This window comes from Aspergillus steynii (assembly GCF_002849105.1).
Source record: "Aspergillus steynii IBT 23096 chromosome Unknown P170scaffold_2, whole genome shotgun sequence".
NCBI lineage: Eukaryota > Fungi > Ascomycota > Eurotiomycetes > Eurotiales > Aspergillaceae > Aspergillus > Aspergillus steynii.
In genome coordinates this window covers 2,748,840-2,775,075 of record NW_020194399.1, presented here as the reverse complement: position 1 = coordinate 2,775,075, position 26,236 = coordinate 2,748,840, and the positions used below count along the sequence as shown (strand labels likewise).

At 52.8% G+C, this 26,236-nt stretch overlaps 8 protein-coding genes and 1 non-coding gene across 9 annotated transcripts; 3 read left to right on the top strand and 6 right to left on the bottom strand.

Moving 5' to 3' along the window:
* Positions 1-272: 272 nt before the first annotated feature.
* On the bottom strand, positions 273-2,499 carry P170DRAFT_453733 (putative chromate ion transporter). The gene is made up of 4 exons (XM_024851385.1): positions 2,205-2,499; positions 2,030-2,151; positions 1,404-1,966; positions 273-1,343 (listed from the first exon to the last, which is right to left on the bottom strand). The coding sequence occupies exons 1-4, from the start codon at positions 2,424-2,426 to the stop codon at positions 709-711; spliced, it is 1,542 nt and encodes a 513-aa protein (XP_024707605.1). The 5' UTR covers positions 2,427-2,499; the 3' UTR covers positions 273-708.
* A 622-nt stretch (positions 2,500-3,121) lies between these two features.
* Positions 3,122-5,002, top strand: P170DRAFT_402363 (carboxylesterase/lipase family protein). The gene is made up of 2 exons (XM_024846420.1): positions 3,122-3,901; positions 3,957-5,002. The coding sequence occupies exons 1-2, from the start codon at positions 3,339-3,341 to the stop codon at positions 4,975-4,977; spliced, it is 1,584 nt and encodes a 527-aa protein (XP_024707604.1). The 5' UTR covers positions 3,122-3,338; the 3' UTR covers positions 4,978-5,002.
* Positions 5,003-5,101: 99 nt separating this feature from the next.
* P170DRAFT_507130 (thioredoxin family protein) lies at positions 5,102-5,938 on the bottom strand. The gene is made up of 3 exons (XM_024854451.1): positions 5,825-5,938; positions 5,670-5,774; positions 5,102-5,589 (listed from the first exon to the last, which is right to left on the bottom strand). Exons 1-3 carry the CDS (start codon positions 5,845-5,847, stop codon positions 5,397-5,399), a joined length of 321 nt encoding a protein of 106 aa, XP_024707603.1. The 5' UTR covers positions 5,848-5,938; the 3' UTR covers positions 5,102-5,396.
* A 572-nt stretch (positions 5,939-6,510) lies between these two features.
* P170DRAFT_377979 (alkyl/aryl-sulfatase) lies at positions 6,511-8,549 on the top strand. Its single transcript, XM_024845424.1, has one exon. It carries the CDS (start codon positions 6,547-6,549, stop codon positions 8,437-8,439), a length of 1,893 nt encoding a protein of 630 aa, XP_024707602.1. The 5' UTR covers positions 6,511-6,546; the 3' UTR covers positions 8,440-8,549.
* Positions 8,550-10,468: 1,919 nt separating this feature from the next.
* On the bottom strand, positions 10,469-11,957 carry P170DRAFT_377974 (FAD-binding oxidoreductase). Its single transcript, XM_024845423.1, has 2 exons — positions 11,325-11,957; positions 10,469-11,258 (listed from the first exon to the last, which is right to left on the bottom strand). Exons 1-2 carry the CDS (start codon positions 11,946-11,948, stop codon positions 10,509-10,511), a joined length of 1,374 nt encoding a protein of 457 aa, XP_024707601.1. The 5' UTR covers positions 11,949-11,957; the 3' UTR covers positions 10,469-10,508.
* Positions 11,958-12,974: 1,017 nt separating this feature from the next.
* Positions 12,975-13,330, top strand: P170DRAFT_472203 (uncharacterized protein; the record flags this gene model as incomplete). Its single annotated transcript, XM_024852922.1, has 2 exons — positions 12,975-13,066; positions 13,120-13,330. 2 exons carry the CDS (start codon positions 12,975-12,977, stop codon positions 13,328-13,330), a joined length of 303 nt encoding a protein of 100 aa, XP_024707600.1.
* Positions 13,331-13,626: 296 nt separating this feature from the next.
* P170DRAFT_t43 lies at positions 13,627-13,737 on the bottom strand. The gene has a single exon. It is a non-coding gene; the product is annotated as a tRNA-Leu (tRNA).
* A 453-nt stretch (positions 13,738-14,190) lies between these two features.
* On the bottom strand, positions 14,191-19,775 carry P170DRAFT_453728 (MFS general substrate transporter). The gene is made up of 8 exons (XM_024851384.1): positions 19,406-19,775; positions 19,178-19,306; positions 17,620-19,120; positions 17,396-17,503; positions 15,558-16,490; positions 15,323-15,504; positions 14,983-15,272; positions 14,191-14,932 (listed from the first exon to the last, which is right to left on the bottom strand). Exons 1-8 carry the CDS (start codon positions 19,541-19,543, stop codon positions 14,269-14,271), a joined length of 3,945 nt encoding a protein of 1,314 aa, XP_024707599.1. The 5' UTR covers positions 19,544-19,775; the 3' UTR covers positions 14,191-14,268.
* A 2,563-nt stretch (positions 19,776-22,338) lies between these two features.
* On the bottom strand, positions 22,339-23,968 carry P170DRAFT_462283 (sulfotransferase family protein). Its single transcript, XM_024852091.1, has 4 exons — positions 23,446-23,968; positions 23,221-23,393; positions 23,062-23,165; positions 22,339-22,999 (listed from the first exon to the last, which is right to left on the bottom strand). The coding sequence occupies exons 1-4, from the start codon at positions 23,588-23,590 to the stop codon at positions 22,564-22,566; spliced, it is 858 nt and encodes a 285-aa protein (XP_024707598.1). The 5' UTR covers positions 23,591-23,968; the 3' UTR covers positions 22,339-22,563.
* Between the last annotated feature and the right edge of the window lie 2,268 nt (positions 23,969-26,236).

Below are 26,236 nucleotides of genomic sequence, written 5' to 3'. Positions count from 1 at the left end.
ATTAGCAGATAATTAGACACCAGACATTATAAGAGATTATATAGTTTTTATTTATTTTTAAATTTACTGTAGACATCCACGCTAAACAAATTGTAGTCAAAGTTATACCACTCAAGTTACCTCTTCCTTGGACCAAGCCCAAAATTAATTTTCGTGTCCTAAGTGTGGTTAATGTGGCCTGTGATCATTTAGGGGATTTACGTGAACCTGCAGAACAGTATTGGCCACGACCACCGGATGAGGGATTAAAAATATTTCGCTAAATTCCACATATTTGAGGCGAGAAACGACATAGCGCCAAGCTTATATCAAAATGGGGTTTTCATGATATCAGAATTACATGGATCGCATGTTTCCGTGATCCGAATGGCGTCAGATCAGGGCTGTAGCTTGGTGGGATACATTTTTTAACATGTTGCCACGGATAATGAGAGCTTCTGACGGACTAACACCCCGTATCATGCAGTCCAGGACGGTTGAATTCATTATCGGCAAACACTGAAAGCGCTTCTCGATTCACGCGTTGACAAGCTTTTTTCCCAGGAAGATATTCAATTCCCCTATCAATGCAGAAGTAGATGAGGTCGACCTGGATTAGAAAAAAGCCGTATCATTTATCCTGATTTATTTGCGTCTCAAGTGCTCAAGGAGACGGGCGGACGGCTCACATACCCTTCGATTTTCGCGTATCCACAATCCTGGACTCCGTCACCAGGCAGGACTAACGACTCCATACCAACACAACCCAAGCACAGCACCTAACACAATCGCAGCCGCCGGCGGGACCTTGAACCATGCACTTTGGGCATATGTAACAGCGGCAATAACAACCCACCAGGGCTCCTTCGCCAGACTCTGCCCATCACGATCCTGCGGAGTTAGATATCCAATTTCCCAAAGCCGGTACACAGCTGTAAACACTAATCCAACAGCTGATGCATTCACCCCTCGGAGGAAGTCAACAATATACTTCCGTTTCCGCAGAACACGCCAAAAGGACTGCATTGCGACGGCGAGGGTAATTCCAGGGAAGAAGATCCCTAGCCCACTGAGCAAGGCACCGAGGACTGTTGGGTAGGATGTGGTTTGGACGGCAAGAGCACCGAGAAAGACTGCAAAGTTGAAGTTTGGGCCGGGGAAGGCCTGAATGATTGCGAGGCCGATCAGGAAGTCTCGACTGGAAACCCAACCCGGGTCCACGACGTATGACCGGAGCAAGGGGATGACAACGGGGCCGCCGCCGAAGATCACAGTACCGGCTAGGTACATATTCGCGAAGAGGTCGAGAGATAGAGGCGGTGCGGAGAGTTTGGCTCTTGCGACGAGAATGGCGATGAAGGAGGCTATGGTTTCGGGGTCAGCCTTTATCCAGTGATATCGCAAGCTTTCACACGGAATCTTACCAAAGAAGAAGATAAGGATTACAGCCCCCACACGGATCCGAATGATATGCTCCTGTGCAGGAGTTTCCCCTTCTTCCGGGGCCTGGATATCGGTTGAGATCGGCGGGGATGCCTCTGTGCCTGACTTCCTCATCCGCAGCATCTCTGTTCCAGCACCCTGTCCTGAGTTCCGCGCGGACGAACGCTCGTGACCTGCCGATCCAGAGGCGTCGCCCTCCGGTTCGGGCTGGCGATTCCTATTTATCCACGCCATCTTTGCCCTGAGAATTCGTTGATATACCCAACCATCCCACAGTGCCGTAGCCACACCACCCGCAACCATAAGAACTGGGAAATACCAGAGTGCGCTATAGCAGAGGCCTGCGCATGCACCGAAAATAACCAGGATGCGGGAAATCTTATCACGGATCGCCTTTTCAGCTAGCTGGACGGCAGCGAGGGCAACAATGCCTACTGTCGAGGCATTCAGGCCGGAGAGAAGAGCGTAGACTGCCGCGGGCAGGGTTTCGTCGATCCGTTGCACGCCGAGAGAGAGGGCATACATACCGACTGCGCCGGGAAGACTAGTAGACTGATCAGTCCATCAATCCGAATGGCAAGGGACACAGTTAAAGCAGTAGACATACCACCAGAGGACAAATACCAGTAAGGCCGGGATGAAGCCAGCGTGAAGCAACGCCAAGCAGAAGAGCATCTTGGTCGAAGCCGGTCCCGGCAGGCCCTGACAGATAGCGAAAAGTTCTTGGTACTTTTACCTGTTAGCCCCTGACGATACTGGACGTCGAAGCCATGCATCCCTACCGTCTGCTCATCAACCCACTTTTCCTGCTCGACAAACCGCGCGTGAAAAATCTGGAAATGAACCGGGGGACCCCCAAAAGACGTAAATCCCAGATACCATGTATGTCGCACGACCTCGCCCAAGCGTCCAAGGAGGGGGTCGGTTGCCCCGGCATGGCTGCGCCAGCTTCGATGCAGGGCCCGTAGGGACGCAATAGGCCGCGACCGTGTCGGGAGGAGCATTTTAGATTGAGTTACAATTCGGCGTGCGGTAATCAGCCTTTTCAAAGCATGAGGAAAAACAAACCGACCGTCGTTCGAGAGGGGATCGGGATTATTTCAACCTTTAGGATAGTGAGCTAGTTAACCTTAAATCAGTTGAACCTGAATTTTAAGGTGGGAAATCCACCCGACGTGGATCCAATACGAGGTCGGCAACTGGTCCGCGGTCTGTCACTGCGAGCTTCTAATTGGCTGTCTGTTTCGCAGTCCTGTAAAAGGTGGGCCACGGGTTGTCTTTGGTGATGAGGACAAATTCGCTTCCTCACGTCTTCCTAAGTGGTCATCGTTGAGATGGATTATCAAGTTTTTTCGGTTCTTTGAAGTGAAAGAAGTGTAGTTACCAGTGTTTTAGCAGTAGATAAAGCTGCGACGGCCTTCGGACTATCCCAAAACCTCAATTTTTTTCTACACTACACACGTCTCTTGCGTATGCCACTTGTTTCAGACACGTTTTGGTGAATATCAGGGATATTACTCCGTATGTGTTGGAATTCCAAAGAAATATTAAGATCTCCCTCGGACTATAAATCAGGCATCGATTCTTGTGGTTGTTGGTGCCTGATTCCTTGGCCAACGGAGTGTCCCAAAGCGGCTAGCGCTGATGCCCTGTCGATCAGGCTGCCACCATCCCCAACGAGGAGAAACGCACCGCTCGTCTGTGATCCTGAATGCCGTGAGATTAGAGCTCTGTGGAACGCCGGACTGCAGCGTGGATCGGTTGTTTTGCATTCGGTGGGGGCTGCGAGGATGAAGGGCACAGCTGCAGATAGTCGTTGCCTTGGCTTACGCTGAGTGTATAAAGTCTCACGATGTGCCCCGATTTGAGCTCTTTTGAAGCCATTTGGTCTTCAAGGACGGCCTTCGGAACATACCATGCGGTCTCTTCTATCTCTCGGCTTGGCCAGCGTCGCTGCATGCTTGTCTACGCCGAGTTCAAAGCCTCTCCCTACCGCAGTGCTCGATTCCGGTGCCATTGTTGGAACTACCACGTCCCTTCCCTCGTCCACCGCCGTGGTGAAACAGTACCTTGGTATCCCTTTCGGTGCGCCGCCAGTGCGGTTCAGTCCTCCCAGGCCTGTGCCGCGATGGTCGGGGTTCCGCAATGCCACCACATGGGGACCGGCGTGCATTCAAGAAATGAACAAAGCATCCAAGGACCACTACGATATGGCAGGCATCGGGGACCCCCTTGGTGGAGAGAGCGAGGATTGTCTGAACCTCAACGTGTTTACTCCGGCGGATGCGTCGGTGGGATCCAAGCCGGTGCTGGTTTGGATCTATGGCGGCGGCTTCATCAACGGCGGCTCGGCACTGCCGATATACGATGGAACGAGCTTTGCTACCAATCAGGATGTCGTGGTGGTGACGTTTAATTATCGAACGAACGTGTTCGGATTCCCTGGTGGTGGCGTGCCCCAAGGCCAAAAGAATCTGGGGTAAAATTCTCGTTCGCCACGCTACGCAAGTACCCAATACTGACCTGGAGTGTAGCTTTCTCGACCAGCGACTCGCCCTCGACTGGGTGCAGCGCAACATCGCCAGCCTCGGAGGCGACCCACTCCAAGTGACCATCATGGGTGAAAGCGCCGGCGGAGGCAGCGTCGACGCCCTGGTCACATCACCCCCTGATCCGCTTCCTTTCCGCGCCGCAATCATGGAGTCGAATCAGGCGTCGATCGTAGCTCCGCTAGATAACAAGGAGCAAATGTACCCGCAGTCATGGAAGACATTTCTCAACCTGACTCATTGCCCTACCGATGGCGCAATCGAATGCCTCCGAAAACTCCCCGCCCAGAAGATCAAGAAGATTCTCGACACCTCCGGTCTGCCCTTTGGCCCTCTGCCCGATGGCGGCGTCACGCTTTCCAACACTCCTCGAGAGGATCGGCTACACTCCACCGAGGGAAACTCGACCATCGTGCGAGTCCCCGTTCTTTTCGGGAACAACGCAGACGAGGCAAAGCCTTACGTCGTTGGCGCTAACGACACGCGCAAGGCCCTCGAGGGAATCGGCCTAGGCAAGCTCGCAGACACTTTGATCAAAGCGTATCCTTTGGGCCAGCCATCAGGGACACATACCGAGAACGACCGAATCAGTCTCATCGCAAATGATCTGGGCGTGCACTGTCCGATGAAATTCTACGCCGACGATAACATCAAAGTCAACATCCCTGCTTGGAGATATTTGTTCAATGCCAGCTTCCCTAATAGCGAATTGTTCCCTGGCAGCGGAGCATACCACATGGCGGAGATCCGGCTTGTCTTTGGCACGTATGAGAAGAAAGGCGCGACTGGGTTTCAGGCCAAAGTAAGCCATGCTATACAAACGGCGTGGGCAGACTTTGCCAAAGATCCGTTCCAGGGACCGGGGTGGGAAGAGGCTCCCACTGTTGGAGTGTTCGGGGACGGCGTGAAGGTCGGTATGGATCCAGAGGGAAAGAAGGCGTTGAGGGCGGTTAGCTCGACGGACATGGATCGGAGGTGTCATCTTTATGAATCGATATATGTATAATAAGGTTTGCTCACGCGGTTTTGACAACGACTTGAATGAATTCCTCCTGTCAGTGAAATTTAGGTCAATCCAGGGCTCACCGTTGCAACGAGGCCTGGATAACTGTTGACATACAAGGACAGACAATTGCCTTAGCTAGGGTTTTTGGTCTAGTCGTCTACCTGCTAAAAATAACTACAGCCGACATTGAAGTCCACACAGATCCTTGGAACATAATATTTCAGCCGCTCTCTTCTTCCAAGTACATGAAAACCCAGACTACGCTCGGGGTGTGCCCGAGATGCCGGTTGTCTTGAGATCAGGCCATATTAAACCAACCATTTATCTCCATCCCGCGGTGATACCCACTCCTTGATTCAGGCTGGTTTCATTTATTCTCTCTCACAGCCAGGTCAAAGGGAATCTGGAGCCCGACCTTCTCAAAGCACCTTCTCGATGAACCTTTTGGCCTCTCCCTCTGTGACCTGGGGCCCGATATATTTCTCCACCTGCGCTCCGTTCTTGAACCCAATTATGGTGGGAATGCCGTTGGAGGAGTATTTCTGCGCCAGGTCTGGGCTTTCGTCGATGTCAATCCAGGCTTGGTAGAGCCCAGAATATTGGGAGCCGACACTTTCGACAATGGTTAATATGAAATCGGACTGGGTGGCAGCTCGGGGGCCAGGGCAAGGAGCGAAGGAAGACAAACTCACTTCTCGTAGTTTCGCTTGGTTGCTTCGCTTATCCCGCTCCAGACCGCTGAGAAGATGACGATGGTTGACTGATGGTCCTTGATGGCGCTGTCAAACTGGGCCTGGCTATATTCAACATTAGACCGTGCTAGTCCCCGAGGGTAAGGGGAAGCTACTCGGTGATCTGGTCAAGAGGCATGTTGGTGGTTTTGCAAACGTTCCGGTGCGCTGCAGGAGGACAGACTGTGTGCGTCCAATGGTGTGTATGAGTGGAATTGAAAAGATCCGAGTGGTGGAATCTTCCTTTCTAAATGCAATGGTCGTCTGCGCCTTCATATATCCCGGACGCTGAGTTGTATTTGCCACTTACCCCCTCCTGCGAAAAAAGAAAAAAGAAATGCACGAAGGCTGGCTGATCAGCATCATAGGAATCGATCGCGTCAATTGAGATCGGTCTGATCGTGCCTGGATTGGGGTTGGCGTGGTCTGCGATACTACCCTGGCTTGCATATTTTACGAATCCCCGGTGGAATCCGCGGCAGACTAGTGGTCACCCCGAATGGTCTATTCATCAGCTGCATACTCCCCAACGGAATCATCTTACAGACAGGGCACACAGTGTGAGGGGTCATGCAGCTTCCAATTTACGATCCTAGTCGGTGCAGGAGGGGGTGATCTCGATTCCTCCAGCCTGCAGCTTGGCTGCATACAACTTGTCGCACCAGGACAGAAACCCCAGCTGTAATGCATGCACAACAGATGAGGAGTACGTGGGCAACGCCAGCCACCATTTGGGATGGTTTCTGGGTGACAATTATGCTCCATCGGGGTATAAATATGGCCGTCGAGCCATGGGATAACGGCAAACACAGTCAAAGCACAGCGATTATCTCTCAGAATGGAGGACTCCAAGCCTGCAACCCAGTTCATTGTTGATCAACAAGCGCAAGTCCGGGACAGCCTTCCCTTCCATGATAAACGAGATTTTGTGAACGCCGAGAGGGGTTTGAGGGGCCGTCTGAAGCCGAATGTCGTTAAAGATGGCCAGGGCGAGCTCGTGTGGAACAACGATGCCTACGAGTTCCTAGAGACCGATGCTCCGGACACGGCGAATCCAAGTCTATGGCGCCAGTCGAGGCTGGCTCATCTGGATGGGCTGTATCATGTCACTGGCGGCATCTACCAGGTGCGCGGGCTCGACCTCTCCAACACCACCATCATCGAAGGTGACGAGGGCCTGATCATCATCGATCCACTCACGTCGCAAGAGACCGGTGCTGCTGCGTTTGCCCTCTACCAGGAACACAGGGGTAAAGACCGAGCCATCAAGGGGATCATCTACACGCACTCTCATGTCGACCACTTCGGCGGGGTGAGAGGTTTCGTCACAGACGAAGATGTCGAGAAAAACGACATCAAGATCCTTGCGCCGGAGGGCTTCCTCGAGCACGCCGTCTCCGAGAATGTCTTCACCGGCACATCCATGAGTCGACGTGCGGCATACATGTATGGCGCTGCTCTCCCCCAGGGGCCGACAGGCCAGATCGGCGCTGGCCTCGGACAGACAGTCTCAACTGGGACGGTCACTCTGATCGCACCGAACGTGGATATCACGACTACAGGCGAAACCCAGACCATCGATGGCGTCGAGATGGTGTTCCAGATGGCCCCGGACACCGAGGCCCCGTCCGAGATGCTCATCTACTTCCCGGGATTCAAGGCATTATGTGCCGCCGAGGATGCCACTCACACCTTCCACAATATCCTCACCCTGCGAGGTGCGGTCGTCCGCGATCCCCACGGGTGGTCGAAATACTTGACTGAAACGATCGACCTGTTTGGCAGCGAAGCGGAGGTGGTCTTTGCATCCCATCATTGGCCGACCTGGGGGCAAGACAACGTCGTCGAATTCCTCACCTCCCAGCGCGACCTCTACGCATACGTGCACGACCAGACCCTCCGTCTCCTGAACAAGGGGTACAATGGCCCGGAGATCGCCGAGATGATGACCCTGCCCCCTGCACTGGACAAAGCCTGGAGCGCCCGCGGCTACTACGGCTCTACCAACCACAACGTGAAGGCCATCTACCAGCGCTACTGCGGGTGGTTCGACGGCAACCCAGCCCATCTGTGGGAGCACACCCCTGTGGATAAGGCCAAACGATATGTTGAGCTCGCCGGTGGAGAGGCAGAGATCATTCGCAAGGGCCAAGAGGCGTTTCAATCCGGGGACTTCCGCTGGGCCGCCGAGATCCTCAGCCACGCCGTCTTCGCTAATCCCGATAGCAAGATTGCCAAAGATCGCCTCGCCGATGTCTACGAGCAGCTCGGATACGGCGCCGAGAACGGCACCTGGAGAAACTTCTACATCTCAGGGACCACCGAGCTGCGCAGTGGGAACTTCGGTACCCCGACGACGTCAAGTGCGCCGGATGTGCTGGCACAGCTCACGCCTGAGATGCTCTTCGACGCCATCGCTGTCCAGATTAATGGGCCGGAAGCCTGGGATAAGGAACTGGCTATTGATGTCGTCGTCACGGACCTGGGAGTTACCTACCGTTGGTGGCTGTCGAACGGGGCACTAGTCTACAGCTCGGCCACGCATTCCGGTTCTGCCGATGTGACCCTCACTGGGACGAGTAAGCAGCTTACTGTGCTTGTGATCTCTGGGCCTGATCCGGATGCGCTGGAGAAGGCGGGTGTCAAGATTGATGGGGACACTGGTGCACTGGGTACACTTTCGGCGCTGATCGACCCGGGTGATCCTAGCTTCAATATCGTTACTCCCTAGACTGAGCTTATGGCACCCGTACAGTCATATATTTAGCAGTCCTCGGATGTTTCTGTTTAGTGGAGGAGAAAAAGGAAATAAAGAAAAACAAAGGTGTGATCCATAGTTCGAATTCAAGAAGTGAGCCAGTCCCCCTTTAATCGAGTGCAAAATCTTTTCCCGGAAGTAAGACTACACAAACCAGTGATTGTTTCCGTCTAGGCTGGACTTGTTGGCTCTACTATTGCGATTCCTGAGAGAAGAAAGCATATTATTTTCCAGGGAGCTGTGCCAGTCGGGCCTGGAACTAACCAAAGGTATAGAGCAACAGAATCCGGATATTAGGAGCATCACATTTCTTTTTATTCACAGTATCCCACCCTTCCCAACGATTCCACCTTCCCATCAGGTGAATATCTAGACTCTCACCTCCTCGATCAAATTTACTCTTGCTATTATTGCACAATCTTCGCATACTTCCACTTTGTGCGAGGAAGGCTAGAACAGTTCCTGAGACGGTTTGATGAGCCCTATGCCAGTAGGATAACCAATGCATCTGGAAATGTGTTTTCTTCTGCTATGCTAATTAACAGAGAAGCCTTGGCTACCACTCTATAGCAAAAACGCTCTGCATCCGAGTCAAGCTGACAAAAGTCCATGAGTGCCACTATCCGTGGTTTCAACATTTGAGCCTGCTTGGATCTCGAGTAAGTCTGTTTCTACGTTCACCCATAATTCAATCTTACTAAATATGTCTAGGGAGCCGCTTCATTCAAGGTCCAAAGAGCTCGACCTTTGCATCCGACCAGACAATCTTCCAAAGCCAACACTTGCCATCGAAGCGGCGTGGTCCGAGCCTCATCGGAATTTGATAGACGACATGAGCCTCTAGCTCGTGGGACACAATGGCGATGGAAATCCCGTGATTGTCTTGGATTGGAGGCGAGAAGGGGTCTAATCGAGTCGAGGGAGTTGCAGAATTGTACGTCAGAGACGCCCGAGGAATGTCCATCCTTCGGCAGCGCGAACAGATCTTCCCAGCCCCAACCAGAAACAGCCATTCAATCAAGCCATACACATCACCCGTCGAACACTGTTTGGGCCCACTGTGGCTCCCGGAACAAATCTGAGACAAATACTTGACCTACCGTTGGATCTTTTGAGAAATGTTGCCATGAATGAGCTCAGCCAGATGGAATTGGTTCCTGCATGAAGGAGATATCATCAATTAATCAATCAATCAGTCAAAATTTATTAATCTGATAAAGCCTATATATTGAGGCAACAGAGCATGCGGGCGCTTCTCGAATTAATTAAAAGGTCGAAATATAGATTAAGTAGCTGCTATACGCCTTTCACTACCACTCCTATATAGCGTTATTAAACTCCTTCTACCCCGTTCTATAGTTCCCTTTCGCGCGTTACTAGCATAGATCAGACCGAACTTCTACTTTTGCCCTTTAGTTTAAAGCCCTCCAGCGGATATTCTAGTTTTCGAGCCTCCCCCACCTTACTAAACCGTGTATAGTGGAACTGCCTGTCTAGTATATGGATTGGAAATATAGTAGATTGCGTGTGGATAGGTAACAACCCTACTATAGTCATATATACGCCCATATAGTCCCTCTATATATTAGGGTAATCTATTAACTTCCTATGGTAGATGTAGCAAGCACTCTATAAAAATGTGTTTTGGGGGTTCGGACCTTCGATTATGCTCATACCTATCCACGTTAACCCTCCTTATCTTGGACAAAATGTGCCTTAATCTTATCCTTATGGTACGCATCTATATTATTATCAACAAGTATAAGCCCACACGATACATCAGGCAGTTCTAGGGTCATGGGCATACGAACTACTTGGCGTTAATTATTGCAATAGTCACTGCACGTATGACAGAATTACTTTTTCGGTCAGGACGAAGGCAAACATAATTGGGAAATTGATTGGTACCGCATGCAAAATAACCAGGTAGAGCTGATCAGGAGGGTTTCTCGCAGGTTTAAATACAATTTGGTTTCCTTCAGGGCAGAAAAGATTGAATTTCCTACTGCATAGTAGAATGACGACACTCGCCTATCGTTCCCTCACTTCACCTGTGGAAAGCTCAAGCTAAACACGTTCTCTGGGTCGAATTTCTCCTTCAGCGCTTCAACCTCCTCCGCATGCAAACCGTAGAAGTCCTTCAACGGCTTCGGTTCATCTTTCGTGTGATAAATTGAGATGTATGCAGTCGGAAGGATATTTCCAGATGCCTCTTTGCGAATCTCATCTACAAACCTCGCCGCCCACTGCTGCGACTCCTTCGCACTTTCTTCCTCCGTCGAAAAGCCCAGAATTTCTATCAAAAAATGAGGCTCTCTGGTCCCAAACACCGAGTTGTCCCTTGGGAAAGCTGACGGACCCCTTAGTCCGTGCATGGAGAACATGGCTCCCGGGTTGGACGGCATTTGCTGCACATAGCGTCCGAAGATAGCTGCAATCTCGGGGGTGATCTCGTACAGGTTAAGGGTGCGGGTGGTTCCATACATGGTCTCTGGCACGAGAGCAGCGTTACCATCGAACCATTCTGGGATGGTCGTGGGGGCCACGGTGTTCATGATCGGTGTGCTGAGGTTGGCGATCTTCTGGATCCAGCGCTGGCCTTCTTCCAGATCATCGTCGCTCCAGACCATGGTGGCTCCGAAGATTCGCCCCGGTGGTGCGTTGAACGCTAACTGTTGGAGGGTGAGTTGGCTTGGAATGCCTTCTTTGAGAAGCTTTTGATATCCGGCGTTGAACTCGGCCATTGTTTTGCTGATATCCTGCGAGTCGTACATGATTATTCCGGCGAGGAGCTAGAAGAGGTCAGTTAGGCAATCCATCATCGCGATCCACCTCAAAGGATAGGGCTCAGCACTCACACTCTTCACCGGATACACCTTAATAGTCATGTCCACGATAACGCCAAACACGCCCCCCGCACCCCGGATCCCTTTCAAGAGCGCCTCATCAGCTTTGACAATCTCCCCGTCGGGATTAACCACAGTTGCACCCAGAATCTGATCGACTCCCAAGCCCCAACGTGACGAGAAGGCCCCGTAGCCGCCATACATGGCCCATCCCACGTAGCCGACACTAGGGATCGATCCGGTTGGAGTAACCACGCCCTCCTGCCAGAGCTTCTTTCCAAGATCGCCCTGCAGGATGCCTCCCTGCACCGTGGCGGACTGGCGATCGGCAGCGACCTGCACCGATGTGAGAGCTCGCATGTCAATAACCAGGGCCTCCTCCACTATGGCGCGACCTTCCATGTTATGGCCGCCAGTGCGGATCGTGAACTTGAGGCCTGTGGATTGGACGTATTTGATCAGCGTGCTGACATCCTCTGGGGAGTGCGGATGGACAATAGCCAACGGGACATCGCGATAACTCGCATTGCAGATCTTGCAAAGGGAAGCGAATTCCGGGTGAGAAGGAGGGGTGAATCCAATGGTTGGATGGTCCTTGAGGAAGGCCTCTAACGCGACCAACTGATTCTCAGCCATGCTGTAGACGTTGAATCAGTACTTACCAGGGGGGGGAAGAGGAACGCAGGGATTATTTATAACGGCCAAAGCTTATCTCCGAGCCCATCCTTCGAGCATCGGGACTTTCCACACGCGAGGCCGACATTCACTCACGCCCAGCAGATGAATCTCGCCTGAACCCTGGCTCCCTGTACGCCCCCGTATTCACCAGCCTGTGTCTCCCGAGTCTCGGTCCACCTGCCACGTCGCTATTCCCCATCACGCGGTGTTTCGGACTGCTGACCCCAGCTGAAAAGCCCAGGGTCCTGGATCCGCAGAGATCCGGAGAAGTCGATCATGTCGCTCTCAGCCGTGCAGTCTCGCCCAAAAGAACACGGATTGGTAAGCTGGACACCGTAAGATCGGAGGGTTTCCAAGTGGAGCTCCAATTCGCCCATCAGCCCTAAATCATCGACGATTGAGCCCGATTTGACGCCACTAGTCGCGCCGTTTGACAAGGCTAGACGATAGTTCAGTTTATAGCTTGGGGAGATACACGTTAACACCGGAACTTCCTGGTATTGATTGGGCGAGATGTGTCGTCTTTCAAATCAAAGATGGCCCATGCCAAGGAGGACCGCTATTTCATCATGTGCTCTCTTAACCCTAGTATATCACTGTCTGGGTTCATCAGCCCATAACAAACAAATTGTCAATTTAATTAACAGAAATTCATGAATCTGAAGGAATAAAATTCACAGATTAGTCATGCTATAGGGGTAACTAATTATGCCTGTCATCAGCGCTGCGATTCTCCATCAGTCGCTCCCTCCTTGTCTAAAATGGGCTTGAACAGTCCCAATGACCCAGTCCACTCTCCCCTTAACTATTGCTGAAAAGTAGGAAAACAGGAAGCGTAGAAAACCCTATTATGCTGCTCCACAACTCCGTACTCCGTGGTGTCGACCCAATTCTCGCCCCCAAATCTTCATTCCCGACATTCCACCAGGATCTAGCGCCTCTGCCGGGCATCAAAGCCCCATCCACGCAACCTCACAGTCCGAAATGCCTCGTCCTCAGCTCGCCAATGTCAATCTAGACGAGCACTCGCCGTTCATGCGGCCAGTCCTCCGCTTCATCGACGCCCACTACATTAAGTACGCGCCTCCTTCCACCCGGGCCCAGTCCAGAAAGCTAACTAACCGTGTAGAATTATCGTCGTGTACCTCATAATCCACGTGCTCGGATTCACGATCGGCTGTCGGTGTCTGTTCGAAGTTGATTCTTGTCGCTATTACGAGGGGTTCCTGCGAGCTCTGACAGGGATTCTGATCAATCTTTGTATCGTGGTCGCTGCTGTGTCGAAGTATCGGCAGGCGAGGGTTTCGCGGTGGAGGGAGGATGGTCAATTGGCTAGTTAGGCTTGGATGGGGTTAGAATTTGATTTCAGTGCAGTTACGCTGTCTATTATGGTTAATATATTGGGCGATTCATGTTCAGGATATGCAGTGGAGGCATAATCTATGATCGTGGGTACTTGACCTCGCAGGGTACACATTGGAATAGAGCCGTATAAGCTGTTGAGGTAAAGATATAAAACAAGTGAGTCCCAAGGAGGTACAAAATTCTCATTAAAAAATGTTAAACTTGAACACGGTACATAATGATTTCACCCATACAGATTGTCAAAACAAAAAGAAAAAGAAAAAAGAATGAATGACAAGAGTGGGATTCGAACCCACGCCCCTTTCGAGACTAGGAATATTCGGATGAATATGTGAGATCAGGTACCTGACCCTAGCGCCTTAGACCGCTCGGCCATCTTGCCGGATTGTTGTATCACGTGAAGATCTTTTGTTCTATAGGCTACCACATCCTCCAATCAGCTACAGGAGGAATGAGAATAGAATCCCAAGTTCCTTGAACAGCAGTTTGTACTAGACATAATAATAATAATGATAATAATAATGATAATAATAAAAAGAGAGAGAGAAAGAGAAGAATACTGATTTCACATTCATAATAAGAGGGGAGTTCTCGTTGGCGTATTCCCAGGATGCCGGTTGTATATATCCCGGATCGGTTTAAACATATTCAACGGTTTCTAAGAGGGTTGAGAACGAGAACTTACGCTGGACATCGATAAGTAGAGAAAGAAGCCACTAAGAAGTACACAGGAATGAAGGTGATTTAGATGCGCGATGTTAGTCTGGCTAGTCGCGTCATAGCATTCGATACAAGTGCCGTCGATGCATGTGTCAATGAAACTAGGCTAGAAGTTACAAGTCAAGATTAAATCTATAATCAACAAAAGATCTAGTATATACAGAGTACATATATATCTATATATACATGTCAATCAATGACGAAAGTCCTCCTCTTCACCAGGAAGAAGAATCTCATGCCCCGAACCCTCGTAAACAAAGATAGCCGCCACGCAACCAAACACCGAAACCAGAGCCACCAACCACCAAGCGAACCCGACCATCCCGATCTCCAAACCATACCCATACCAGGACCCCGAGAAGATGGGCCCGACGGTGCGGAAGGCCGAGGAGACGGACTGGCCAATGCCGTGGATGGTGCCGAGCACGGAGGGATGCGGGGAGCAGTTGTTCAGCAGGATGATGGACGTGGGCAGGGTGAATGTGCGCGCGGTGACTTGCAGGAAGAGAACCACGATGATGGAGAACCAGACCCACGAGCCGTTGGCCTGGCCCGGGGGCGGGGTGCTGGAGGGCGCCAGCGCGATGTAGGGAGCGAAGGCGTAAGCCACGGGGAAGAGGGTCAGGAAGTACTGATAGCTTTTGGCGGTGCCCAGGCGGCTGTTAATGGCCGGATAGATGGTGAACTGGAGGAGCATGCCGATGATGCCGAGGATGGCCGTGGCGAAGCCGACACTCTGGGGCAGCATGCCGAGGCCGCCGGTGAAGATGAAAGGGAGCCTTTGCTGGGGGCTAGCGGGGTCGTTGAAGTCGTAACGGGGAGTCGAGAGGAACAGCAGCCAGAGGTTGTTGAATGCACTAGAATCGTCAGCGTTGTGACTATACAAGCTCGAGCGGAAGGAACCTACCCCATTTGGAAATCGAAGAAGGCCTGCGCCAGCAGCGTACACAACACATTCTTGGTCCACAATTGGCGGAAAGGCAACGAGTGAGCGTGTCGGGCTGGCTTGGTGGCCTTCTCTTCGAGTTCGTAGCTTTCGGTCGGGTCCCGACGCAGAAGGGGCTCCTCGTCGTAGTCGGCGAAGGGCAGTCGCTGATAGATGCCGGACGACGACGGCACGACGGATTTCATGCCGCGAGAGAAGATTCTCATGGTGAAGACACCCAGGCCGGGCTTTCCTTTGCAGGCGTCCAAAGTCTGTCCTGATTAGCGCTCTACCCCAGACAATACCCGAAGAATAAACATACCTCTTCCAAGCCCATGGCCACGCAAACCGCGGCGAACGACAGAAAGATCGAATTGGCCAACATCGGCAGAGCATAAGGATACGTGATCAGCCACTGGACGCCGGTCTGGCCGCCAAACGAAGAGTCCGGGCCGAACAGTCGCGGATAACTCTTGACGGGATCGGACAGCATACCGCCCATCACTATAAAATCATTAACCAGCGTCCCTTAAAAAATACAATAACCAGATACTCACCAGGCCCAAACAACGACGCAATATTAAACCCAATGGGCAGGATCAAAAACGCGCGCGAGTGATACTTCTTCTCCTTCACATTCTCGGCGATCATGGTCCGAATAATACCCACGGTACCGTTAATAGCCCCACCGAACGATCGCCAAAAGACAGCCTGCGCAAAGGAAGTCGAGAAAGCGACACCGAGACACGAGGCGGCGGTACCCAGCAAACCGACCAGCAGGACGAACTTGCGACCACCCCATTCGGCATCGGCGACGCGACCCCAAGGGATAGCCGTGGCGAACTGCGCCGCGGTGAAGGCGCCCTGCAGGATGCCGGCCTGCGTCGAGACGTCCGAGTCGGACAGGTTCTCGTCGAAGGACTTGAGCTGGTAGAACATGTAGGCCTGCAGGGAGGCGATCTGCAGGAAATCGAACACGCGACACAGGCCCAGCAGGGCCAGTTGTTTCTTCTGCGGCAGCGACATCCAGGTGACGGGGCCGGGCCGGGACGGCGGAGGCGCCATGGGGTCCGGCGGCGGCGTCAGGACGGTGGTTTGCGGGTGACTTTGCGAGCGACTGCGAACATGACTGGGGTAGTCGAGGGAGGTGTTCCTCAGGGCCATGCCGGCCGGAGCGTCGTCGGCGGGAGAGAGGTTGGAGCCCTCGGAGAGGTCGTCGAGGGAGACGTTAGACTCGCGACGACGGCGCTGCTGGGTGGAGGAGTCGGTGTTCGTGTTGTGACCGGTTGTCCAGGAAGTGGTGCGGGTGTGGCGGGCATTCCGGTTCTTGTTCTGGCTGAGATGGGAGGAGGGCGTGGCGGCGGGAGGGAAGCCGGGAGATAAGGGCGAGGCACTGCCCGTGAACGACTGACGACCGGTGCCTTGGGACGCCGTTCGTGGCGGCATCGAGGGCGAGGATCTAAGAGGTAAGCGAGGGGATTGGCGCCGAGCTAGGCGACGACAATTGGCAAATCGGACGGAGGAGGACTAAACGAGCGAGGGAGAAAAGGTCCGAATGAGTCAAAGGAATGACACCGACAAGGCGGATAATAATAGTAGTAATGACAGAGAAGAAAGGAAAGACTGCAGCGTGCAGAGTGACGCTATCGGATAAGTAAGTGGCAGCGTGAAAGATGAAGAGAGCCGATCAGGAGGTGGAGCCGGACAAACAATGCATACACCAACAATGACTATGGAGTCCTGCACCGGAGTAAAATATTAGAGTCGCGGCTAAAATGGCTTGCGACGCCGTCTCCACTCTGGCGTCTTGGCAGTTTGGCCATTGTTTTTTTTTATTTTCATATACGCAGTATATTTTAGTCCTTTGGAAGTCCTCTGCTGTAGATGACTTCATCCATGACTCGTGCAGGAGTCCATCTCCGAGTGCGTGGTCAACTACATAAAAATGAAAACAAAAATAGTAAAAATCGAAGAAAGAATAAAGATATAAATAACACTCATACGTAGACTCCATCCGAAGACGTAGAAAAACACGCAACTCCGCGTTTCCGTGGTCTGTGCGCTGTTTGCCGGTACCGTCTGGTAATTTACCCGCCGTAAATGACGGTTCGCCGAGGCCGGAGTTTATTACCGTCCATTTGCTCGATTTGTTGTTTTGACTGATTTGTTTGGTTTGTGATGTTTGCTCGATTTGACTATTTGGATTCTATTTCGGTCTGAAGATATTTGATTCTGGATACTCCGTTCAACTAAACATCCCTCCCCGGCTGCGTCACCGGCGAATAGTACACGCCTTCCCCTCTCCTCCATCGTCGCCAATCCCACCACGGTCGCTCTCCCATGCTGGACACCGACCCCGTCTCATGCAATGCCTCCGTGGACTCTCGCTCCTTACTGTGATACTGGTAGACCGACCGCCGCCGTCGATATATCCGCAACGCCGCAAACACCCCCGCCGCGACGATCACCACTCCCAAGGCGGGTCCTACCCATCCCACGCGCTCTACTTAATAACTACCCGTTAGCTTGGCTCGCCTCCGAAACGCAACTGAAACGTCGCATCCAAAAGGGGAAGAACCAGGGAATTCCCTTGGGCAAAAAAAAAAAAAAAAGACTTACGATAAGTTTCTTGCACGATCGCCGGCGCCGTTGCTGACCCTCCGTCTGGGGATGTCTCGGACGATATTACACTTCCGTAATGAGCCTGCGGATGCTCGGGATCAACCCAGGGGACCGTGTTGATCCCCGCCGGGGGCACGGATGCCGCCGCGGCGTCCTCGCCGGGCACCCCGTATGAGGTCGCCTCGTCGCAGACCTCGTCATGGCAGTACGCTTGCAGCTGCGGCGACGGCGTGAAGGTGAATTTCGCCGGCGACCGTCCCAGCGCGTGGCCCTGCAGGTCCACCGCCTCGGCGTACGTCCACTGGTAGAAGTGCGGGTCGCGATACTCCGTCTCGAACCCGCTCTTGGCCGTCTGTTTCAGCAGCTCGTACGGGCCCGTGCGGTTCGTCGCGCCGTAGAACCGCCACGACCGCACGCGCGTGGCTCCGTTCCAGCTGGCGTAGAAGGTCGTGGGCGCGAAGGCCTCGCTCGACGGCGAGTATGTCCACAGCGCCGGCACGTCCGTGGGCATCCCGTCCCATTCGAACTTCTGCGCGCGGTAGTTCATGATCCGGTCCTTGTCCAGGTAGCCCCAGAGCAGCAGCTCGCCGTTGGCGTCGTGCTCCGAGATGTAGGCGTTGTTGCCCCAACCGATGAAGACGTTGCCATTACCCAGCGTCTGCATGTTGCCCTGGCTGGAGCTGAGCATGTTATGTCCCATCGGAGCGTAGTCGTGCAGCTGCTCGGCCGTGTGGTTGACATGGTTGACAAGGATGGTCATGCCGGACGAGTAGCCGTGGGTTTGGTTGAAGCCGTTGTAGCCGTTGTTGTAGAGCGTCAGGAGCGTGTGCGTGGCGTTCTCGCTGAGCCAGCGGGCGTCATGCTGCTGCGAGAAGCTGAAGTTGATGTTCTCGAAGGACGGATTCGCCCCGTGCAGCTGCCAGATGACGGAGCCGTCACGCCCCGAGATCTTGTAGATGGCACACGTGTGGCGCGAAGAAATCAAGTAGTCACCATCGCGGTTCTTGTCAACCGAGTTGATGTGGAAGTAATCCCAAGGCGAGCGCGCCTCAAACCCGGTGCCCGAGGTATCTGTGGCGCCGGGGTAGGTGTAGCTGGCGGACGGATCGACATGGTCCAGCGATTTCCACTCGAACAGCACCTCGTTCGTTTCGACGTCCACCTCCTGGAAGATGCTCTCCATTAGCCACCCCATGCCCGTCTTGACGTTCCACAGACTCATGTCAAACTGCCGCTGCTGATAGACGGTCATCAACGCAGTCTTGCCGTCATTGATGAGCTTAAATTCGTGCATGTCGCTGGACGCCATCCCGCCGCCGGGGAGGACCGTCTTCACGATGCGATACTGGTTGTCCATGATCACCCCATGGCCTCGACAGTAGCCATTCTGTTGGATGCCCTGGAAGAAGCAAAGATGATCCGTTCCTTTGTATTGGCATACGTGCATGCCGTGGGCATTACCGGGGCCGGAATTCCCCCAACCGCTCCATACTAGATTCTAAATCCTAGGATCAGCAAAAGCGCAGACACTGACATCTAGGACAAGAAGACATACCCCCGCATTATCATAGATATAAGGTCCCGAGTTATCCGCCTCGTAAGGACCGAGAAAAATGTATCCGGGGCTGAGTTTGTGCGAAACGGAATGTTCCAAAGTCAAGACCGGGGAATAAAGATCAGGTCTCTGCAGAAGAGTTCAACAGTTAGCCTTTCATCGGGGCCAAACGACGGCGATCCATTGGACGCCTCGCAGCACGCAATCAAGGGATAGACGTAAACATACAGATCTGAAGACAGCATCAACCTCGGCGACGGCTTGCTGCAGGCTGCATAGCAACAGAAGCAACGACGCGATGATCGTGCGGAGAAGGATTGAGGATGGAGTAGCTCCTCCCGAAGCGAAATCCGTTGAGAAGAGCATGGATTCTTCACATTACTCACGCAGGCTCGTTCTTTTCTTCTGCCAGAGAAGAAGCCAGAAATTGAAGGAGAGACTTGGACAGGACGATTGCAGCAAGAGCAGCACCCTCGACCCAAGTAACAAACGTGCTTGAAGCAAGGGGTAGGAATGTTCAGGAGAGCAACAGATCCCAGCTGGAATGCAGGCAGGGATCAGCGCAGAGTTGTGACGGCACATGGGAGGTAAATCTGCGAAGCTTTCCCACCATGGAGACATGAAACCCACTTGGCGATGCTAAATCGACCCCGACCAGAGTCTAGCGCCGTGGGAATCTGGACAAAGCATGATATCCACAATGGTGATTGGTGCATGAAACGACGAGGTGAGCGGGGCGCTTCATGGTCAATTGCTTGGTCATGCTGTGATCATAATAATAAGACGTTTCGATTGTGGCTTGGATTGTAGATCCAATTCTACAGAGTATGTATATCGCGGTAGATCAAGCTTTCTGCACCCGTGAATTAGAAATCCAAACACCTTACCTGCCATGCCCGGACGTCATCGACTTCCTGCACAGGAGGCACCCAGAGAGCGCGTGCCACACACTACTGTACCTCCATGACGCAGCGTCGTCATGGTATCTCGAGCCATGATGCTGCCGGTGGTTCGACATGATCTTAGCGCCTCCACATGTCATCCATTAGTGCATCGACTGCCATGAATCTCTGGGAACACATCCGTTCAAATGCAGCTGCCTAGCCAGTCCACTTGATCGAGCCACCATCACGGCGAACAAGTGCGAGGAACCATGCGCATGCATGGAGAGCGTACGTAGCGGACTACGTAGGCTTGCGGTAGGCTTGCGGTAGCGTATACGGGCATGAATTCTGCCGGGCCAATTCCCCAAAGCTGTTAGCGCCGAGGGAATCGGACGAGTCGAATAGGTGCCGTCCAGAGATCAGATAGAAGCAGACGGTGGTTATGCACGAGTCAAGCAGGATAAGGCACGAGACTACTCCGGAGTATGAGACTGGATTTTAGGATTCAAGATGCCAAGGGAAGTCAGCGCGTTGCAGAAGAGGAAGGTCACGCCGTATTGTTTACTGCACAAAACACGAATAAAATACGGTAATGCCGAGGACCCGCTTTAAGTCCGAGGCCATTAGCGCCAATGCGGTTAGAGCCAGGGGACCACGTCATTGCTCCGATTATGTAATCCTTCATCAGAAGCATCCATCTAAGGGAGGCAATGATTGGTTGCAGGTGAAGTGGAGTGGATCCACTGGATCATTTACATTTATGATTTGTTTGCCAATCGTATTCGTTTCCTTCGCGAAGGAGCCTCCCCCTGGTTAATCTGGACTTCCAGAATCCGGATGCTCGGCGAGGATGGCGGTGCACGACACTATATTGATTTCTAGCCGAATGGGGCAGTCGGGCGCTGACTCTGAGGATCCTCATTTATCGTCAGCGCACTAACCCCGCGGAATCGAGTATATGGAATAATGCGTTATTTGTGTACAGTGTATGTGTTATACTAGAACTATGATGAAACATTTGCTCTGCTGCAACAGTACCCTTACAAATATATGCCATGCCGACTATCACGGCCACCTGTTCTTGTTATACTTCATAATACATACTCGGTACACGTAGATCCCTCTTCACCGGATATCCAGAGTAGAGACATCGATAGACAGGGATGAAACTCAAGTCAGACAACGCAGCGATATCTCCGACACACACGAGACTGTTCCTTAGAATGGCAACTCCTGCCTGAATCATGCATCAGCCCCAATAGATCCGCACTCGCGCATCCAGACCGAGATACATATCACACAACCAACCATCACCGTGCGCATGCTTGTCGCTGTCAGCCACGTACATATACAATAACACAGAACTCAGCATGCCACCCCTATCTACCACTCATTTAGTATTTACGAGAAAACCTGATTCGAATGGAGCCCCCCAAGACACTACCCTCTCTCCCAAGAACCAGCCAAGTCTATGGTCTTGGACTCCCCACCTTTCCCTCCTAGCAACCACCAATTCCTACCCAGGTACTCGTAGGTATCTGTCAACTGATTTCGCCTCAACCTCACCCAACACCAAACCCAAACAAAACACCCAACCACGACCCCGACCCCGACCCCAAGCCCAAGCCCAAGCCACACTCCCATACATGTACATACCTACGCAGTACATGCAGCACACGTAACCAGCCAGACCTACCGACCTAGCCACTCACACCAGCCCCCAATCCTCCGAAGTAATCACTAATCTCGCTCATTCGCCAAGCCGGCGGCTAAACAGCCCGGGTCAATGCATGATTGCGCACGCCGAGGGGGTGTATGCTTTTTACTGTCTGCGCTAGAGGGGCTAGTTCGCGAGTTACCACTTATGATGGAGTTCTGAGATTGCGCAGACGTCGGTAGGGCATGGCAGGGCATGGCAGGGCTGGGCTAGACAAGGCAACAGTGATTTTGTTTTGGGGATTTGTTGATTTGCTTGGCTTTTGCTGTGGATGGTGATAGATGGGGGAGAGGTGAGGAGAAAAGGAGAAAGGGGAGGTTTGTGCGTGCTTGGTTTTGGCGATGGGGGGTTTGGTTGGACAGGATTGGACTTTTGTTGCCAATTTTCCAAGGGGCTTTTTTTTTTTTTTTTTTTTTTTTTTTTTTTTTTTTTTTGTTCAAATTGACAGGTGCAGCGGTACGACGCTGTGTGTAGGTTCGTGGTACTTCGTAATTCTTTAGATACGGGGTATTGTCTGGCAATACGAAGGAGAATCGATTAATGTTTCAATATCGTAGATTGATGTGGGATATTATCTATTTCGTCCCGCGACCATGTGGTACAAAAAAACGAGACGCTATTGAAATCCTGCTTCAGGATATGATGTAGCAAACCTTGCTGTGAAACACAAAAGAAACGAGAGGAATTAAAACCATGAGTGGCGCCCAGCGCACGCTATACTCCGTAAAAAAACCCAACACCCCAAGAAATACAAGACTAACACTTCCGTTTTTTTCAAGGGCCTCTCACCGAACAAAGCGCTTGAACGCCATGGTCGCAGCCAAGCCGGTGGCCAAGATGGCACCGCCCATGGTGACGGCCTGCAGGGCGGCGTTGAGCATCTGGTGCCTGTTGCGGGTGCGGCAGCGCTTGAAGAAGTCGGCCATGTCGTTGCCCCGGGGGAAGGGGGTGTCGGGGACTTCTTCGCCCAGGAACTCGCACAGCGGGCCCCAGCCGTCGCCGATCTGGTACTCCAGCAGGCGCTCCGGGGGCACCAGGCTGCGGATCTCGGCAACGTGGTCCTCGTAGACCTGCTTGCCCTTGTTGGGGAAGTCGCCGCGGAAGAAGGTCTGGAAGAACTTGTTCAACATGGGGTAGTACATGCCGGCGGCCCAGCTGAAGTTGGAAACGAAGCTGTGCTCGGGGTCGGACACCCGCCAGAAGACGGTTTTCATGACGGATCTGCGAGGTAACGTTAGACTGGAGGGTTCCCCTCGTGGGGATGAACGAGTTGAGGGACTTACGCATGCCACGAATCCACGTCACGAGTAGTCAGGATGACCTTTGCGTTGGGGTAGGCTTCGATGAGCTCCTTGGCGAAAGCGCAAGCGGGCCAGTCACAGACAGCCTGGGAGCGTAATTAGTTGATTGTTCGGGTATCGTGGAATTCTTCGAAGATTTACCTGGCATTCTCCCAGAAGCTGGTCCCACTCCTTTCTTCCGAACTCGCCCACGCCGTTGTATTTGGCGTTCAGGGCATCGTGCCACATCAGGCAGTCGGGAGGGTTCTCAACGCTGGCAGCCATCATGTGGTAACACCTCAGGTATCCCAGACGCTCCAGAGCGATACGGAGAGCTATTCCCGGTCAATTGGGGCCCGTCGGTGTTCGGCATGCGGGCTCACTCACAGGCAGTTCCCGTTCTTCCCACCCCCAGCGCCAGCACCTTCATGGGTACCGTGCGGTGACATTGGCGGCGGTCAATGCAGGTGTCGCCGGTGAAGATGTCGGTCATGGGCTGGGGAGCCAGGTTATCGGAGAGCATCATCGACATGATGACGGATTAAAGTAGGGTATCAAGTATGAAGTAAAACAAGTCAAATCTATTAGACTAAGTATCAACGGCCGGTATTCAATAACCGAGGACCGAACGAGAGAAGGACCAAGGAAGGGATGAAGCCAAAGTAGACAGGCAAGAAAGAGAGGCGAAAGCGAATGAAGAAGGAAAGACCAGAACCAAGCAGTCAAAGTGGACGCGACGAGGAGATTAAAAGGAGATTGGGAGAGCAATCATTTAAAGAAGGGAATGCGAGGAAGTAGATAAACAAATTAGTGGCAACTCAGTGGGCGAACCGTACGGGGTGGACTCGACGGGTAGAACTGGACAATGATCGAATGGTAAAATTATAAATTGATAAAAATTATAAAAAAAATTATAAAATGTTGGAAAAGTGTCAAGAATAGCAGCAGCCACATTGACCACCACAATACAATATTACCGGTTCTTGGACTTTCTTTTTTCTCTCTCTCTCTCTTTTTTCCTGAAATTCACGCCCCTGGCGGGTCTCCCGCCCACGTTTGAGAGAGTCTGGACAAGCCGAAGCTCAGAGCACAACGTCACTGGCTGACGCTCTACTGCGATAGTCAGGGGGGCGGGTAGATTGCTGGTTCCCAGCTTATCCACTGGGACTGACGGTTAGTTGGCCAGTTACCGAGGCGTTAGTCATTAGCATCTTCCAGCCATGACGACGCCGACTCCTGGATTCGCACCAACGAGGGCAGCGCGTCGAGTCTGGGCGGCGGGGCGAGGAATGAATGGAAGCTGTTAGTTGAAGCTGGCGACAATTCTGGAGATGTGGATTTTCTGCCGGCGACGTGCCAAGCCTGGATCGCCTGAGGCCGCCACCGTTGATTGGCGGGCGGCCGGGCGGACGACGCGTACCTTTTCTCCGGTCGTCGTGGATTGCAGAAACGCACGCTTGAAACGATGCGACTCCACCGCATATCGCGGTCCTTTTTTTCGACGTCGCTTGTCCGTTCCCGTTAGTCACCGCCATGTATCAGATTGAGCGCTGCGATGCTTGGGTTTCATCAAAACCGGTTGGGAAGGACCGTCGCCCATTTGGTGCAGTCGCAGATATCGCGGTTGGGCGTTGGCATGCGCTGCGAGCATAGTCTCCGTCCGAACGCTGAATGCCTCAAGCATACCAGTAGGTCCTGGTAGTTGGACGCGAGTCAGGTGGTCCTGAACTTTGAAATCGGGCTCCATCCAGAATGGCCCCCGCAAAAAGCGCCTTCCCTACCTGGTTCATTGACATTCGCCCTCGAGTCCGAGTCCAAGTCCAAGTCCTCACGGGCCAATTGTGCCGTCTAGGAGTACCTCTGCCAGGTCTCGACACACGCCGGACGAGCAAGGTATCCCTTCCCCCTCCATCGGTCGGAGATTCTCCTATTCGCCCTCAACAAAGTTTGATATTCGTTTCGGGATGCTCGACTGGAGCCGTTGCGGGTGAACATTCCCGCCAGCCCTGAGACCGATCAATCACCCAATCCTTCCTTTCCATCCATGGAAGGCCCAAGATCATCGAAGGCTGGTGGCGAAGGGTGGAATTCTCGCGGTTGAAGTCTCCACTCTCATACATATCCCAACTCCAGCCCAGCCTCCCTTAGCCTCGTAGGGGGGTGTGATAGACAGGGAATGGAGAACCGGGAGCAAGAAAAAAAAATACCGCTCTTCTCAGTCGGAGATAGATACTGATAGACAAGACCATCACCACCCAACACTCGACCAGTGGCCGCCCCCCGTCGGGGATCGACTCGTTGCCCGGAGCACTCGATGCTCTGCCAAGAACGGTCCGTCCGATGTGGTAATAATTCTCAGACGGTGATGACGATCTTCGTCGGTGTTCCGTTTTTCGCTACGGAGCACGAGTGTCCTCCGTCGTCTGATTTCCCAGGGCGCCGTGACAAGTCGGGCGAGCCTGCGTGGTGGGAATGGGTACTTGTCCCGGTGGATGGGTCGATGGGAACGACGATGTATTCGTATGTTTCTGTCAGAATGGACGTGTATTGGGACTGAAAGGGACAGACTGTCCTGTCCTCAAGGTCCGAGGTTAGCATGATGGCATCTCGTAAGCCCGAGCTGGTCAGCGAGTGAGGGCTCGCAGGATCAGGTGAGGCCGGCCAAGGTGGAAGTCCCGTGATGAGGGCCTATACTACTTGCGGTAGTATAGAGTATGCTCAGGCAGAGAAAAATTCATGGGAAAAAAATAATAATAAATAGTAAGGGAGTCTCAAGGACTCAAGCCTTCGAAATCAAGTCCAGCACAGCTCGCACGACCGCGGCGTCGTCCCCTTTTATAACACCTGCCCGCCAAGATATGTTGTCAGAATCATAATAAGACTCGCCATCGGTGCCTGCGATCACATCACCGGCCAGTCGAAGAAGCGGGTAGACCCTCCACCAAGGCGTCCGCGGCCCCCGACCTGAGCCCTATAGGGTAAAACAAGGGCGGCGATTAACGCTGGCAGGGCCATCTAAGCTTAAGGCTGCCCCCGAAAGGGTTATGCCAAGGGCAATGAGTGGTTCTGGAGACATGGTTTCAGTTGGCATGCTCCGCTTAGGGTCTTGTCGAAGCTGCCGGCAGTGCAGGTCGGTTGTTGCCAGCGCCAGGCATCCGTGTTTCCTGGCGTCTGGGCT